Source organism: Cygnus olor, chromosome 17 (assembly GCF_009769625.2).
Source record: "Cygnus olor isolate bCygOlo1 chromosome 17, bCygOlo1.pri.v2, whole genome shotgun sequence".
NCBI classification, from domain to species: Eukaryota; Metazoa; Chordata; class Aves; order Anseriformes; family Anatidae; genus Cygnus; species Cygnus olor.
Genome location: NC_049185.1, coordinates 4608486 through 4624795, shown reverse-complemented (window position 1 = coordinate 4624795; position 16310 = coordinate 4608486). Strand labels below are relative to the sequence as shown.

The window sequence follows — 16310 nt, the reverse complement described above, 5'->3', positions numbered from 1 at the left end:
AAGCAGAAGCATAGGAACACCAAACAGGGCTATTCAAGCCTCTGTAATATATAACAGAAAATAACTCCCACCTCCCACAGCCCATAAAATCTTGCATATAACCCCTGTTTTCAACTCGCTGCACATTCAGCTGCATTGTTCTTGACAAAGCTAAAAACTGGCTGTTGCACTTCACCCTATTCTCGTCTTTCTGAAAGTGCAGGGTTACCTGAGTCCTGCAGATGGCATGTAAGCTGCAGTAAAGAAAGGGAGTAAGCGCATCAAGACTTAAACTAGGCCCCTGCTGTTCCCCCACTTCAAGGCTACAGCTTGCTGTCAGCAACGCTGTATGTGAAGATTTTGCTCTGCTACCATACTGGGACTTGCCTACACTCGTCTTCTCAACTTTCTTCCTGAAAGGTAGATAGATGAGTTTGGATTTGCATCCACTCTCTGCTATTGGCTCAATCAATGCCAAATGATGTGACAAATGAAGTAAATAAACAGTCTAGATTCTGTGCATCTTAGCACAGAATCAAAAACCCTTACTGGTGCTGGGAGTGCAATTAATTTTTTCCTAGGGAAGGGAAAAGAGGAATGAGAGAAACTAGTGTAAATCAAATAAGGGAAAGACAACATTGGCACAAAACTAACTGTTTAAAAGAAGGTAGTTTTAGCAGTAAATTTTACAACTGAGTAGTTTTGGTTCCTGGTGATTAGTTTTGCTGTGTTGAGGAGTTTTATTATTTTTCTGTTGCTGCTGTTGTGCTTTAAGCTTTGTATGGCAAATACATTTACTTTCTCTACTGCAGCTGACCTGTCTTCACTATTTCCATTCCATTTATTGGTAGCTGTGGTTAATGCAACTGCATTATGTAACAAGGATGGGAGTGTTTGGGGTGAAAGTTGTGTTTCTGATGAGTTTTGGTGTTGTTTTTCATTTTATTTATTTTAATTAAAATCACTTGGCAGCATGAAAATAGAAGCTAATAACACTGTTGTTGCAAACTAAAATGAGCCCTGCCCCTGAGTAGCCATCCACACAAAATCTTTTATCCAGGCAAAACAAAAACATGGTGCACTGTGGGCAGAAGACTTCATATGTTCAGATAGTTTCTGCTTGTAAAAACAATGTTTGGTTTAATTAATAATTCATGTTTAGACACTTAAGTGTCAAAATACAATGTAATGGTTGATGCTTCTGAGAAGGATGTATATCCATTGTTTTCCTTCACCTTAAGGCTGCAAGAATCCAGTTCTGCTGGCTCTTAGATGTCTGAATACATTAATTTGAGAGACAAATATTTTGATTTACCAGTATAAACCCATGGTTAAAAAAGCAAATACAGTCTTCCCAATTAAAAGTAGAAAAGACTGCTGCTTCTGATAACAATTGTATACATAATGCATGATACATATGCATATTCAACACAGACTGCAAACAAAATCACAAATATAGGTTAATGTTGCAACTACCAAAATATCAGTTGTTTTTTTTTCATTAAAACAGTTTTTAAAAGATATAATAGGAAAAGCAATGCAAACTGCTACCCACTAACCTGTGCCCTTCATGACAGCTTGTATTTTAGTCCATTGCATTGACCCTCTCTTCCCACAAAAATGCTGAATCCTCTATAGTAGTTGCTCAGAATTGCTGATCCCAGTTCTGTGCTGTGGGTTAGGCAGACTGGTGTGTGCTGTTCCACATCATGCCATGCTCCAAACAAGAAAAGGATGACATGATGACATATGAGTAGTATTACATGATCATAAACATAAAATATGCTTTTTTTAAAAAATAAAGATGATAACAAAACGGTATTCAGCTTAGGTTTCTAGAAGTGACAGTTTCCTTACTGATTGCTTTGGATAGGCTGGACTTCTGTATTTCCTTGTTTTCAGCATTGGTGGTGGTAGGTGCCTTGCAAAGTCTTATTAGCCATCAATTTGATGAGGATGTACAGATGTCCTGTTTGCAAAAGTCTAAAATGCCTACAAACCAGTAAGAGAACACATACTTAAAGATGCTGTCAGCTGTGAAAATTACAAGTTCTCCAGCTACTATTCACTGGAACAGAGCAGACGTCAAAGTCCCTTTTTGAATTTCAGTTCTTTAACAACTTCTAGACTTGCAGATGTCTAATTCACTGCATAATCTTTATTTACTTCAGTACAGATTTTCAGATCCCAAAACAGCTTGACCCTGACTTACAGGTAGGGTCAGTTTTAGTGACAGCTAAATGTACACTTCATACAAGAAAATAATGAAAAAAGCTGTCCATAAGAATATAAAGGTTTTGATATTGAGTTCTTTAGAGTGATTTTTAGTGCACTCTTTAAAACTGAAATTATTTGGCTTACTTTGAGGTTAATTTAAGAGTTAAATATAAGAATTCTTATCTTTTTCCCAAGCTTGTCATACCCAAATGAACATTATATTCCCTTATCCCAAAGCTGATCATTGGAGTAGAAGGGAAAAAAAAAATCAGTGGAGTAAAGCAATCTTACAGCAGTAACCTTGTATTTGCTCTAACGTGTACTGTTTATTCCATTCCTGCAGAGCTCCAGTTTCAGTGCTTATGAATGGGGGTTGTAAGAGGCTCTAAAGGAGCTCCAAACACTGTACTCCTTTTACTAACAGGCTTATGTGGAATGTACCTCTCTGTTCAAAGTAAACAAAAGGGCAATATCTATGCACAGAAGATCTCCTGCTTTGCATTTTTGTCTCAGAACGAAGAACTAGACTTTACCTGCAGGTGTACAATTAAACACTGATTCTGCCAGCTGAAAGAAAGGCACTCCAAGAATTTCCTGATAGCTCATGTGACTTGCGCGAACAAGGTACTGAGTAGTGTCTTTGAAAAGCAGATCACTTTCACCATACTTCTGTGACTGAAAAAGATGGAATTCAGAATCCAGCTTGGTTCCCAAAAATTCCTAAACAGAAAAGAAATAAGTTCTGCAAATTGGATTATAAATAACAAGGTTAAGTTAGTGGCCATCAGTTTTATAGCAGAATCTAGAGAAAAAAAAAAATGTACTTTCACCTAGCACCATCCATTATTACTTCAAAAAGATGCAGTTCTGTAGTGGCTTATTTCTCAGCAAAAGTATGGTTATTTCAGAATGGCAACTGGTGCCCTTTAGAGAATCCAAATAATTATTTTCTCAACCTTCTATGAAAATTTTTAATTATTTCATATCAGACCTGAAGACACTATATATTTAGTATATAAAGTTCTTGATCTTGAAAAGGTTTTCAGAAGTTGCACATAAAAAGTGATAACATACTAACTTTTTCCCCATTATCTGCCTTACCTGGGATTTCATTAGGAAGTCATAGATTTTAGTGACAGTGACTGGCCGAGTCATGACTGTGCTGGGGGGAATAGGGCCAAGGTTGCAGCCTGCCCATTCTGTGACTGCAGCACGCGTTCCATCCGGACACAAGAGTTCAAAGTCAATAGGGGTATAACCTTTAGCCCAACCAGAGCTATCCAGATCTGAAAAGAAGATGAAGTGAAAGAAAATCATTTTGAAAAACAAAAGCAGGAGACAGTGTGACTCTCATGCAGTTTTAAAAATTTAGAGGAAGAAATTGAGTGAATATGTTCACAAATATGCAGCATCCTACACATTCATTTATTGAGAGTGCATAAGGAGCAGCTCAGTGTTTTCACTGAGGAAACAGGTTAGTGAACTGAAGCTGCACCTATCTTATAAAAACTAGAGTAAAATGAAGGCATACAAACAGCTCATCATGCTTCCTTTTCATCTGTAATCAGATCACTTCCTGAAAACAAAGCAATTTGGCCTGCGTGTCTTTGCTTCCCAAAATAAACTGTTCATTGCTGCATGAACTCCTGTGCATTTCCAGGTTCTTATTCCTCTGCTTGATTTTAGAGAGATTTCTCTCCTAGAAGGGTCTCTTCTCCCGCTACTGAGATTGCTTAAAGTTGAGTTTCAGTGTATTTTATCAGACTGAATAAAATGGGGATTCCCTTTATTCTCATCTCTATGAAAAGGTAGCACATTGGCTGTTAGACCAGTAGGAGTAATTTAAGAGATTGGAAGGATATCAGCTATTGTAACCAAAACCGCTTTGATCAACAAAATCCAGTAGCTCGACTGTTGCAAAGATCAGTATTTCCCAGAAGAAATTAACCATTTCACACTATAGTAACAATATTGTTTTAGAAACTGAAAGACAAAACAGTTTGCTGTATTTTTACCTACTAAGCTATCTGGACTGTTTATTCCATAAGTGCCTGTGAAACAACATGAGGAAGTTACCATGTCACAATGAAGTTGTAGAACATCTCCCAGCACAAATAGCCCATGGTATCTCTCTATTTGCTATTTTCATTCTTGAGAATGACTACAAACAATGAGTACATGCACTGTAGATGCCTATGGATGAAGATGTGGTGGGAACAGTTGCTTACTTTTCAAAGCTTTGAGTTTTTCAAAAACTAGTGCAGACTCCAAAGATGATTTCCTCTCCCACCCCCAACACACATCTTGATCTCTGCACTCAATGATTCCTCCTCTTTCCTCTCTGAAACAGAACACTACCTGAATTTTGAGCTTTACTGCAACATGTACAGGCAGGAAAGTTCTTGCAATTTTCCAGTCACAAACACAACTTCATGGACCTAGATTAAACCTGTAAAAGCTGATCAGGAGTCATAGTCACAGCGTGGGAAGTAACTAACGCTAACAAACAATCTCAAATGACATGAGAATATCTGCATCTCACTCTCTATGTTCCGGAGTAGGTTTGAATGCTCCAGAAAAGCTACATCTCCAAAGCTTCTTCCACTGGGATTGCCAACTAAGCACCTAGTGCAGGGAAAAGAAAAAAAAAAAAAAGTTATCAGAGACAGCCATTACAAGATACCTTACATCTTTGGAAGCAGTGTCTTGCTCTGGAAATGGTGTCATGACTGTTTTAAAATCACAAGCCATAGAAACTGCAGCCAAAACAAAATACACGCTAGCCATACTAATACAGACATTTGCTAATAAAAAAAATAAAAATAAAAAAATCCTAAGAAAACCACCATCAAAATAATAAGCCATTTCTGGCTATTGCTCTGCCTTTCTTATTCAGAAGAAGAGGGTTACCTGAGAGCTCCCATATTGCCATAGTAACGTTCGTTGTGACCTGCAGTGCATCTGCTAGATACTCGAGCTCCTTCCACCTCACTGTCTCCAACACATACTTTGCACAGGTTTCCATCTGCTCCTGGCATGCAGCCCTTCCAAAAGTAATTCTGGTAAGCTGAATAGAGAAAACTTAGGTGAGATTAGGGCAAGGTATTCCAAAGCCTCTTCTTCCATGGAGAAAAAAAAAAAAAGGAATTGGATTCCAATCTAATAACGGGTAAGAAGAGGCCTAAATAGTATGAAGAATCACATAACAGGAACTGCTTCAACACCTTCTGAGAGTGCAATCATCACTTGCTGGCCAAATCCCTAATTAACTTTTTCTTGGGTAAAGTGGCAAAATATTAGAACTAAGCAACCCAAGAAAGCAAAAGAAGCTGTGGAATAAGAGGCTGTTAACTAGATCGTAATGGAGGTGGCAACATCCCTATTCATACTTAACTCTTGGAAGCATTAATTAGCAACTTGAAGAACAGCACATTTTTCCTGTAGCTTGAAGCACAGAGAGAGGAGACCATCATCCTGCAGGTTTTGGAGCACCCACATGGATAATCAAAGCTGAGCACAAGACAGCAGGATCAAGACACAAGGCAGTGTGTTAAAAGCATAAGGGGAAGAAGAGTTTCTATTACAACAGCATTCAATACCATTAAGATAAACCTAACCCATAACTTTTTACATCCAAAACACAGACAAACCGACTTGAGTTAGTTGACCAGATGATTTAATCAAAAGAGACAAAGAAACTGACTGACTTTCATCAGACAGACACACTGAGCTCTAGGGGTGTCTGCTGATTATCCTCCCTTTTTGCATGTAGACATTGATACAACTATTGTTTATGGTGCATCACTTACTAAGGCATATCACGTAGTCTAAGAGAAATCCACCACTAAAGAGCTCTGTACAAGAACACTTCAGAGCAAAGATGATTATCTTCAGTGATATGCAAGAACAAAGTCCTTCTTCTCTGTCCTCATGGGCCCATTTCCTTTTTACTCCCAAATTTTGGGTTTCAGACTTCCCTGGTCTACTCAACAGATACACCAGAGCAGCCCTTACCAGACCCAATGTCACAGCCCTCAGCAACATTCTTCAGAGCTCCCACTGTATATCTGGACAGAAGTAACCATCCTCCAGGACTATACACGTGGCTGTGGCATGATCGCCTTCCTCGAAGGTTATGGATGTTAATCTGTTTGGCATTTTTCTTAGCTAGGGCTACAGCATAAACAGGTGACAGTGCTGTAAAACAATGACAGCAACAAGTTATATGAAGGCAATGAAGTATTCCAGACACGTAGACACCCCCTCACCCCCATCTTCCCTCCCTCATCGTGTCATGTTATTTTCACTTAATGGTAGATCATCTGCATTCTTTGCTAAGCCACAGAGCTCTTGCCCTGCTAGCCCTGCGTTGTATGTAAAGCTCCTACTGAACGTGCAAAGCAATTTATTTCCGAAATGAACATGCAAATACATTCCAACATAATTCCTACAGGGAGCCTCAGGAAAATTGAAACCTTTCATCTTCCTAAAGTTCTCGCATTACCTTTGGGCTTCAGATGAAATTTCCTCATTTCCTCTGTGCTCTCAGCAGCTGGGCCACACCTCTGCTCTAGAGAGGGGAGACAACCATTAAGGACCTTGTGACTGCTGACATTCCTATTACATGACAGCACACCACCAAAAAGCTTTATAACCTTGCAATCTTCTTGAACCACATCAGCATCTCTGCCCCTTTTATAGAATAGATATAAAACCAGACAAAATGCTACAGCCAGTTAGTGGAAGAGCTGGGTAAAGTCCTTGAACGTGTGTATTGATTCCTGCTTTCATCATAAACCATCACAAATTGTTGAAATTTAACTATATTTTTATGGTGCTTTTTTGATTTGCTCCCTTCTTGCTAAGGTCACACAAGAACTTACCATAACATTCTGCAGCTACAGGCACCAGTCCACATCTCCCTGCAATGTAGACATGTGTCGCATCCAGGGTAACTGCATCAGCCTCACTACTCTGCCAACAGCATTACAGAAAATAACACAAACAGGACTTGCATGAATTGTGTAACCAAGCAGCTGCACTTCCCCACTGGCTGGAAATTCCCCTGCATAAATTCCCTCTCCTTCCCACTGGTGCCTCTAGTGTACAAGCATTCTTTCCTCCTGTTCAGATTAAACAAGGACATACGTACCCTGTATGGCCTTATCACATACTCTGACCAGAGGATCTCTCCTACCTTGATCATTTCAATGCAGTTGGTCATAGAAGTTGCCTGGACACAGACTAACGGGTCAGATTTGATGTTCAGTGCCCACTCCTCACATTTGCGAAGCTCAGCATTGCTGATGCAGCACCAGCGCACAACACTGTTGTCCAAAGAGCTCCCTGCATTAGAAGGAAGGAGCACAACGAGATCATGTCAACCATACACCAATCTGATCTTCATTGAGGAGATGTTTTAGTCTATTCACTTGTGCCTGGCAGGGAAGAATAACATGGAAAGATAACTTTTTCTTCCCTTTCTTTACAGAAAGGTACAATCCTCCAGAAGGTTTCTTACCTTCATGGCCTAGTCCCTTAAGGAGAGCTACATAATCCAGGCCAAGGACATAGGCAATCTCTAGCTGCTCCTCGAGAAGTTGCAGGTGCTGAGTGTCATCCCGAAAGAGCAAGTTCCTTCCCCCAAATGCTGATGAATTGAAGAGTTCAAATCTGGCTCTTTCTTTTCCTTTTTGACCAAAGAGGCGCTAGGACAAGAACAACACTTAATTGCAGAAAATAAATTCATCCTTTCAGTGACAGGCAGCCTCATCCTCCTGTCCCTTCATACCAATGGTTTGTAACATAGCACTCAGGGTTCTAATATCCATCACACTGGGACAAAGCCCACAGGTTACCACAGTGGGTAGAAGGTTACAGTCCTTAAAAGCATTATATGGCCTGCAACTCACTTCTTTTCAAGAATTTTGTCTTTCCCATATTACTTATTCAAATTTATTGGGCTGTGCTCAATGTTTTCTTCCCTAGAAGGGCAACTAAGGCAGTGTGGCTGAGTGGAAAACCTTTCTGATAGATACGTGCAGTAATGGGGTGCAATATACCTTGTGTTTTATGGTGGGAAAGTACTATATGCAAAGTAGATTTGTTCAGATTGATGGTACTGGAAGAGAAGAATGCACTGAGAAGTATACTGGGAACATTGCTGCACAGCTACTGTTACATATGGGGAACACAGCTAAGATATGTGTTAATAAGTCAACTGAGAAAAGATATATGAAGATCGCTAAACAAACAAGATTTTGTACTCTTACTATCCGCTAGAGTTTGCATGACAGCACAAATCAGCCCACTGGATTGAATTATTCACTGTCTGTTGGACCATTTTAAGAGCATTTTAAATACTTTAAATAGTACACATTTCAAGTTCAAGTCCAAATAGGTGAGAGAGAGAGAAAGAAAGGTGAACCCTGCTTGAACTTCTGTGTCTCCCTCTGCTGCATAATTCACCTAAGTTCCAGAGCAGTATGAAAATCATTAGCTATTTTCCATTTTGTCTGTTAAGGCATCTTCCCCTTTTTTACTTATTTATTCACAGCCTTCTACAGAAGAACACTTTAGAGAGAAGTAAGACATCACTCCAGAAGCCAGTACAGGATCCTTCCCCAGAACAACCAATTTTGAATGCTTTGTTCACGCTAACCATAAATTTCTTGAGAAAGATGGCAAACTGGGTGGTGATCTCCACACAAAGCTGGAATAAAATCCTGAGTACAGAGATATATAGCTTATAATATCCACTCACTTGGATCATGCTAAGAAATTTGTTGGTGATCTTCTGGAAGTTGCGGCGAGTGATGACGCCACGGCCAGGACCCCTGCCCAAGTTACAGGTGCTGTATTCGCTCAGCTCAGCAGTAGTCCCATCAGGACATAGGAGTTCATATTCCTGGTGTTCTGACTCTAAAACAACAGGACATTCGTGAATCTATGAAGTGAGACATGGCTTTTCAGCAGCCACAGAGATGAAAGGTAAAAGTTTTTTCAGAGGAGTTTGCTCAAATATTACGCTAGCAGCAGTGTACCAAGCACACCTGGAAAGATGTCTTTGACATGCTCTTCTCTAGCCAAAGAGAACAACCTCAGCTAGAGTTACTCCAAAATACTCTTAAAACTGTAGCTCTCTAAACATGTTTGTTTAAAAATACTCTTCTGCAACTACTACAGCCTTCCAAGATGTTGATACAGAGCTTGACTAAGTTTGAGTATATGGGAACTGTCCATTCTAGCAGCTCAATACACCAAAAGTTAAAAGAAATCTTAACAGTCAGTAAAATCAACCAGCAGCTGCATCAGAGACTTTAGGCTAAAGAAATCACCTGCATAAAAATGTCTGTCCCTATTCTATGTCTGCTCCCATTCTACGAATCTTCTGTGAGCAGTCTCACTTGTGCTTGCTCACTTTGTCTCCTTTTCCATTTCCCTCTCGAAATACAACTGAACTGCTTGCAGGGACTGAATTTTCCCAGAAACAATACAAATATAGGCAAATCCCCCAAACCCCCATGCAGGAAAGAGCACAGCCAGAGGTTAAAAGGAATCTGATTTTTTAAGATTACCTGTAGCTCTCATAATTGTTAGATGATCTAAAAAGGCAACATCTGCTACTCCATTCTTCAAGCACCTGCAGGAAGACAAATGCCACCCTATTAACATGTCACCTTGCTTTTTCCCCCCCTTACCAGTACTTTTTCCCCAAAGGTAAATTCAGTGTAAGTGACAGAGAGCTTACCTGAAGGCTCCCTCAGAGTCATAGAAGGGTTCATTGCTGCTTGTCTCACAGAAGTGGTTCTTGTCTCTGACAAAGGATTTTTGGCCTTGGCAGAGAGCACACAGTTGAGGAGCAGCAACACCAACCCCAGGGATGCAACTTGCATTGAAATACTCGCTGATTACTGCAGATGTAGGGGGAAAAAAATCAAATAAAAAAAAAAAACACAGAAGAAAAGGGGCCATACATATCATGGATGTAATTAAGACTGTGCTGCTTTAAAATAAATTTCTCTTCAGGAAATGTGGCTTCATTGCCTAAACTTCAAATTTTAAATATTTGCTGGAAACAGAGTGATCAAATTTTGCTTGTTTGAAATCATCTTTGTGCCAGCTAGGTATTGCAAAGCGTTGTTCCCTGTTGTAAACAGAACAAAGATTTCCTGTTTTGGTAACATTCTCTGCCATTCTGAGAGATTTCTAGAAAGAGTTCTGAAGGAAGCTAAGAGCCAGTTTCACAAACAGTCCAAGAGTTTATCTCGTCAACAAAACCCTGAAGTTTCCACATAGCTCAGTTCATGCCACATCTGCCTCCATTTCAGTCACTCTTGCTGAGGGCAGGGACAAAGCTATGGCTCCTGTCACCCACCTTGGCTCAGAGGTTGTGCCTCATCCCAGGAAAGATCATTTCTTGCAAGTAGAAAGCCAAGTGGAATATTCCAGCCTGATGTCCATCTGGCTCCATTGTGGCAGCTGCGCACACCTCGTAGCCTCTGGATATCCAAAGTTCCTCGCTTGGCAACGGCCACAGCAAAAACACAATTTCCTGTGTTAGGACAAAATATGTAACAGGAATAACTAAAATCCCAATTCTGCTTCCATCTGTGTACAGATGTTCAGTTACCTCTCCAAACATGGCAAAGGAAAAAAAAATCTTAAGCATATGAAATACAGGAACTCATACCAGGAACTTGGCTGCATACTGGCTAGATGGCACTTCGACAAACTCAGCAATAACAGTGATGTGCAAAGCAAGAATGTAAAAATCTGGTTGAAAAGATTCACAAGATCATCCAGCTCCACCATCCAATGAAAGTGCAAAGTTGCTTCTCAGGAATTTTGAATGTTTGTATCACACAGTTTTAGGTATTGTAACAGAAAGAACTCCTGTCTTCTCCTCAGAATGTGCTTACCAGACTGAAACATATCATTTCCACTATGATTTCATGGTTCTTCAGCCAAAATAAAACTCATTTCTGTTCTCATACTGTGTCCTTCTTAGTCTCTTCCTACATCCATCTGTAATTTGGCTTCTCTCTTAGTCATGTCCCTCAAGTATTTTCTCCTGTATGCTTGATTTTGGCTCTCACTTATTTATCCTCGCCTTATAAATCTGTCAATGCACGGAACGCTCAGCTGTACAAGGAATGAAGAGGAATCTTAATATGACAAGACTCACCACCTTGTCTCTTTATGGTGAGGAGGTGAGAATGAATTAATGACAGAAAGTGGTCTCTTAAAGAACCACTAATAAACATTCAATCACACAAACAAAGAGAATGGTGTAAGAACTAACGTGAATGGAATAAAACCCTTCTTATTCCCCATGAGATGTAGAATTCCAGAATACCAGTGCTGTGAGCAGGGGTAGATACAGACAGTTTGTTGTTGACACAATGGTACCACAGGCAGAAAGGCTACTAGATACGAAGCACCACTGATATTTCATTCATCATTATGTGTTTTACATATACTAATCTAAGGCATATGTCATTAGTCACCTTCTTACTCCCATAAGTAAACAAAACGTATAGACTTTTTTTTCCCAATAATTCTTGAGAAGCTTTGCCTTTCCCTGCACAGCAATTCATTAGCCAAATCAGAAGTACAGCTTATTCTTCTGCTTTGTGAACCTACCTTGGTCATAGATCTCCTTTGCCACAATTGTCAAACCATATAGCTTTACAGCAGAGTAAACATCTCCTGCATCCAAGGCAGCAGCATCTGCTTTATTCACCTTAAAAACAAGAGCAAAACCCCCAAAACAAGTGCGTTTACAGGGCAACAAACAGAGCAGCTTTTCAGGCAGGAACTCTGCTCTTGAAGACATTGACATATACAAGCATTTGCTTTGTTTTTAATTGAATCCCTGCTATTAAGCATACTGAAATGTTGGCAATTAAGGCTGTTACCTTCAAAAAAAACCTGTTTTTTTCCAGTAACTTCCTTTCTTGACTCGTCTTTGATCTTTCCATTCAAAATAAATAAATAAATAAACTAAAAACAAGCAAGCAAGCAAGCAAACAAACAAACAAGAAACACAATTCTGATGCCAACTGAAGAAAAAGGCAATCCTTTTTTCTTCCTACAGTTCCCCCAGAACCTCAAAACCTTCTCAGATTTCTTCTGGCTGTAATAACAATCTGAAAATAGAACTGAAGCCTATTAACAAGGGTCACAGGACTGAATGAAAACATGAACTAAATGATTCCCTGAACAAAGCTTTTCTGTGTTTTATTTTCCAGGTCAGATATGGACTCCATTGAAACAACTAGAATTGAATGAAAAGAGAAACTGAAATTCTCTATCCCAATCAAATTTTAGATACACTAATGGAATTATTCTACAGCAAATGCTTGTCTTTCTTTTCCATCAGTGATTTTTTTTCAAAGCATATAGCATTATGGAAATGTCATTTCAGTATTAATATAGAGCTTACACCTACAAATGGCCTGATGTCTAATTTTATTCAAATTAAGGATTTTCATATGAAAAAAAGTCTTTTGCCCTTTACTACAGGAAAGATATACTTGGGAGTTAAAAGTAGCAGGAAAGGAAAGGAAGAGAAAATATTAATTATAGTCAGAGTAGAACCAAAACCTGCAAGCAAGAAGAATGCTCTGAGTAGGTTTTAATTTATTAGTTTGGGTTTGTCCATTTATTTTCAAGCAGCTTTCTACTTATTTCCTGGAAAACGCAAGGACATTAGCTGAGGTAAAACAGTATGTCTAGTAGAAAGCTCATGGATTTGAATTCTTACCTCACTAGCTACCTTGTACCTTGTCATATGTGAGATACCATCATTTCACTCTCCCATTAACTGTTTTCCAGTTTCTTCTTCAAAAGAGGATTTGACTCAAAATAAGTTTTAAAAATCTCTGTGAACTTACCCTGATTTTATCAATGCAGTCGTATGTATTCTGGGCTCTGATGCAAGAAATCCTAGCAAACGAGTTGATGGTAGCAAGGGGCAGCACAGCTGTAAGTGCTTTGGACAGTTCAGCACACTTTCTCTGTTCTAGGTCAGAGAGGGTGCACCATCGAAATTTCTTCCCTGTAGGATAAAAAAAAGTCAATATCTGTAGGACCTAAACGTTTCCTCAGCAATGACAACGAATTTGTTGGACTTCCCTCAAAAGAGAGGTTTAGCTTCCATAACACCCACCACAAAAGTTAGAAATTAAGGAAAATTTGGTTATTGAGAAGGAAGAATCATGTAATATGCTGAACAGAGTATTGAATAAACATTAACAACAAAATTGTCACAATCCTACCTCTTCCAAGCAGGAAGTTAGTAAGAATTATCTTCATTTCTGGATGTCAAAGAGGTTAAATGACCTGCACAGGAATGCTCTGTAAATTTGTAGCAGAACTGGACTATTCAGTTGTCTGATCTTTTTTCAGGTGAAAACTAAGTAACCAACCAACCAAAAAGGTAGTGATAGCAGAAATAAGGGGTTAGGAAGGTGCAATTAGAAGTGGAGGAGAAGGTGAAACCTCCTTTTCCAGGGGAAGCTGGGTGCTTGCTTGGTGTAAATTGAAGATGAAGCTACATTTTAAGGGAGTGCAGACATTTCAACAAAACTTCTTTTGCTTTAGGCTCTGTAGTTTTTCCATCTCAGATGTGCTATGACTTATTTTATATTCTTCCTATTAAATGCCTTCTACTCTAAAATATATTCATATACATCTCAAGAAGACACTATGCGTTTAAGTAGGAAAAAGTTATTACATATGAAAACAGCCTGCAGTTATGTAACTTGACAGAATCCCATACCACATACTTAAAAACAGGACTGAATGCATAGAAGAGACTGCTACTTCTCTAACATTGTCATTTCCAGATGTTTAAGCATTTGGTTTTCTAATAATCTGTTAATATATATAAAAAAGGCTTGGAATAAATAAAATTGAATTGAAAAAATAAAATTGATCATTGAAGTTTTTATTCCTTCAAGCATAACATCTGACAGTAATTCAGAGTGATTCCATAAAGAACCCATTGTAGTTAAAGACAGGAGAAGCTTAAAATACACTGATTGATTTTGACAGCTCTAACGAGTACGCAGATGTCACCTACTCAAAGGAAACAAATCTTCACTGCATTGCAAAGAAACTAGTATATCAAACTGAGACTAACAGAGTCACCATCTGCCAACAATCAAACAGTAAAAATACAGTCAAATGGAAATCACAGGCACAGTTGTAGCTGCAACTTCTTTGCACAGCAGAAAACAAAACCAAAGCTTATTTTAGAGTTTGTCTCCTAGTAACTCATCCAGAGGTCACCTTTCTCTTTCCCTCTCTGCATCAACCTTACCTGAAGACAGCAAAGTGAAGATGATTAGGACAATTATGAGAACTGCCTTCATGATTACAGCAATGCTGCAAGGATCCACTCTCTACCCGACGCTCTGCCTTCTCATACCAGGAATTCCACAGTGGTGACCAGTGCTTCTGGAAGATAACAAAGAGGCTTTAGGCATCAACAGGGATAAAATGAAATTTTTTAAAAAATAACAACAACAAAATCACACAAACCTGTCAGAGATGGGATATCCTTGTATGAAAAGAATAAAGGGACAGTGTCCTATCTGTAACCACAGATGGAAAATATCAGTGCATTTTCTGCTTTATTATGAACAGACATAGGATGAAATGCAAGCCTCTGCTTCTGAAGTAAATTGTGCTTTTCCTGTTTCAACAGTCACCAATATGCCTTCGGGAGATAAGCAAGAATTACACCTACCTTAAAAAAAGGGTATCTAAAGTTAAGTGAATTGTCCAAACAACCAAACTTCCCTCTCTACAGAATATTGAAGGGTTCTTCTTACTTTATTCTTTTTTATCTGATAAAGGTTTATCTACAGAGAAATGTTAAACAAAAAGTAAGCCTATGCCCCCATAAGAATTCAGAACAGAATTGTGGTTTTCTCAATTTTCTTGACTCTCTTCATTTCCATTCTAGCACAACAGTTTCACATAAAATGTTTTATTTCTGTTTCCTAACACTTAGGCTAGACTATTACCTCTTAATTACCCTAAAGCAGCCATGATTAACACAACTAGTTCTATAGCAGGAGAAATATACGTATATATGTTTAAGCAGGAGGGTGCATACTGAATTGATCTGATGAAAATATATACATATATATTGCTATTATGCTTTCATCTTTCCTTTTCAGGAGAGAATTAATCATTCCCAGAGTTCTGGAGAAAGAAAGCCTTTTTCCTAGTTTTGTTTTCCTTCTTCATCTTGTGGACTTCCTTAGTACTCTCACGGCTTTGTGTATTTTTGCCAATACTTTACCCAGATTTCTGTTGTTGCCTTAGTACTGTTCCCTGAGTGATTCACAGTCCTTATTCCCCACCTGCTTCTTTTGTGCTCATGTACATGGACTCCATTGCTCACCTCTGCTGTTTCGTAAGTTCCCTCACCAGATCTCCAGCATTTGTGGAGATGTTCTTTCCCCTTAATCTGATCACAGAAGAAGTTCACATTTCTCACTCCTCCCTGCACTCCCTGAACAAATGTTCTCAAGCCCAAAGACCTCTGTTCTCTCACTTGCTAAAGGAGCTCTTTTATTGTCCCACCCTTCGACATGGTACACTTGCACAGGTCTAGCTCAGCTCACAACTCTCTGGGAAGTATGTTTTATTCCTCAGTGAGTACAGTCTATATCATCTTTTGATATAATATATTAATAGATGTAAACATAACAAAAAATCACTATAGAAAAGATCACACAATAGAAGTGATTCTAAAATAGTTATAGGTCCACATATTTACTTATAATGCCAGGAAGAAGGATTAGATCAGGCCAGATCACTAATCAGTTAAGTCCACGCCAATTAAAATACACTATAAACAAGCGTGTTTTATTTAACTATACCTCAACCTCTGAATCACTCCTGAATCACCTCTGGGGAAACTTGTCTGTCAGGCCCACCTGCAGGGTACAGTTAGACATCAAAGCCAGTGGCTTTTGCAATGCCTGTAACAAAACATCTGACAAGATCTATCCCACCTTTTTTGCGGTTGTACTTCCTGCCAATCCTACCGTTATGTTAGCTCAGGATATATGTATATCCCAACAACTAAGTCA

At 38.9% G+C, this 16310-nt stretch overlaps 1 protein-coding gene across 9 annotated transcripts in view; it reads right to left on the bottom strand.

Moving 5' to 3' along the window:
• LOC121079545 (melanotransferrin-like) overlaps positions 1-16310 on the bottom strand; it is a 28962-nt gene that overhangs the window by 6836 nt on the left and 5816 nt on the right. For 2 of the 9 annotated variants that reach the window (XM_040576978.1, XM_040576976.1), the window contains 17 exons: positions 14525-14661; positions 13095-13258; positions 11842-11941; positions 10574-10750; positions 9947-10109; positions 9774-9838; positions 8960-9117; positions 7718-7904; positions 7394-7542; positions 7080-7170; positions 6701-6766; positions 6211-6393; positions 5107-5263; positions 4739-4821; positions 3298-3482; positions 2730-2916; positions 905-1971 (listed from right to left, as the gene is read on the bottom strand). In XM_040576978.1, the coding sequence (XP_040432912.1) occupies positions 1922-1971; positions 2730-2916; positions 3298-3482; positions 4739-4821; positions 5107-5263; positions 6211-6393; positions 6701-6766; positions 7080-7170; positions 7394-7542; positions 7718-7904; positions 8960-9117; positions 9774-9838; positions 9947-10109; positions 10574-10750; positions 11842-11941; positions 13095-13258; positions 14525-14576 (2217 nt within the window). In that variant the 5' untranslated portion in view covers positions 14577-14661 and the 3' untranslated portion in view covers positions 905-1921. Of the gene's footprint in view, positions 1-904; positions 1972-2729; positions 2917-3297; positions 3483-4738; positions 4822-5106; positions 5264-6210; positions 6394-6700; positions 6767-7079; positions 7171-7393; positions 7543-7717; positions 7905-8959; positions 9118-9773; positions 9839-9946; positions 10110-10573; positions 10751-11841; positions 11942-13094; positions 13259-14524; positions 14662-14745; positions 14924-16097; positions 16155-16310 lie in introns of those variants that run through there. The other 7 variants (XR_005825077.1, XM_040576974.1, XM_040576979.1 and 4 more) reach the window with 7 other exon arrangements.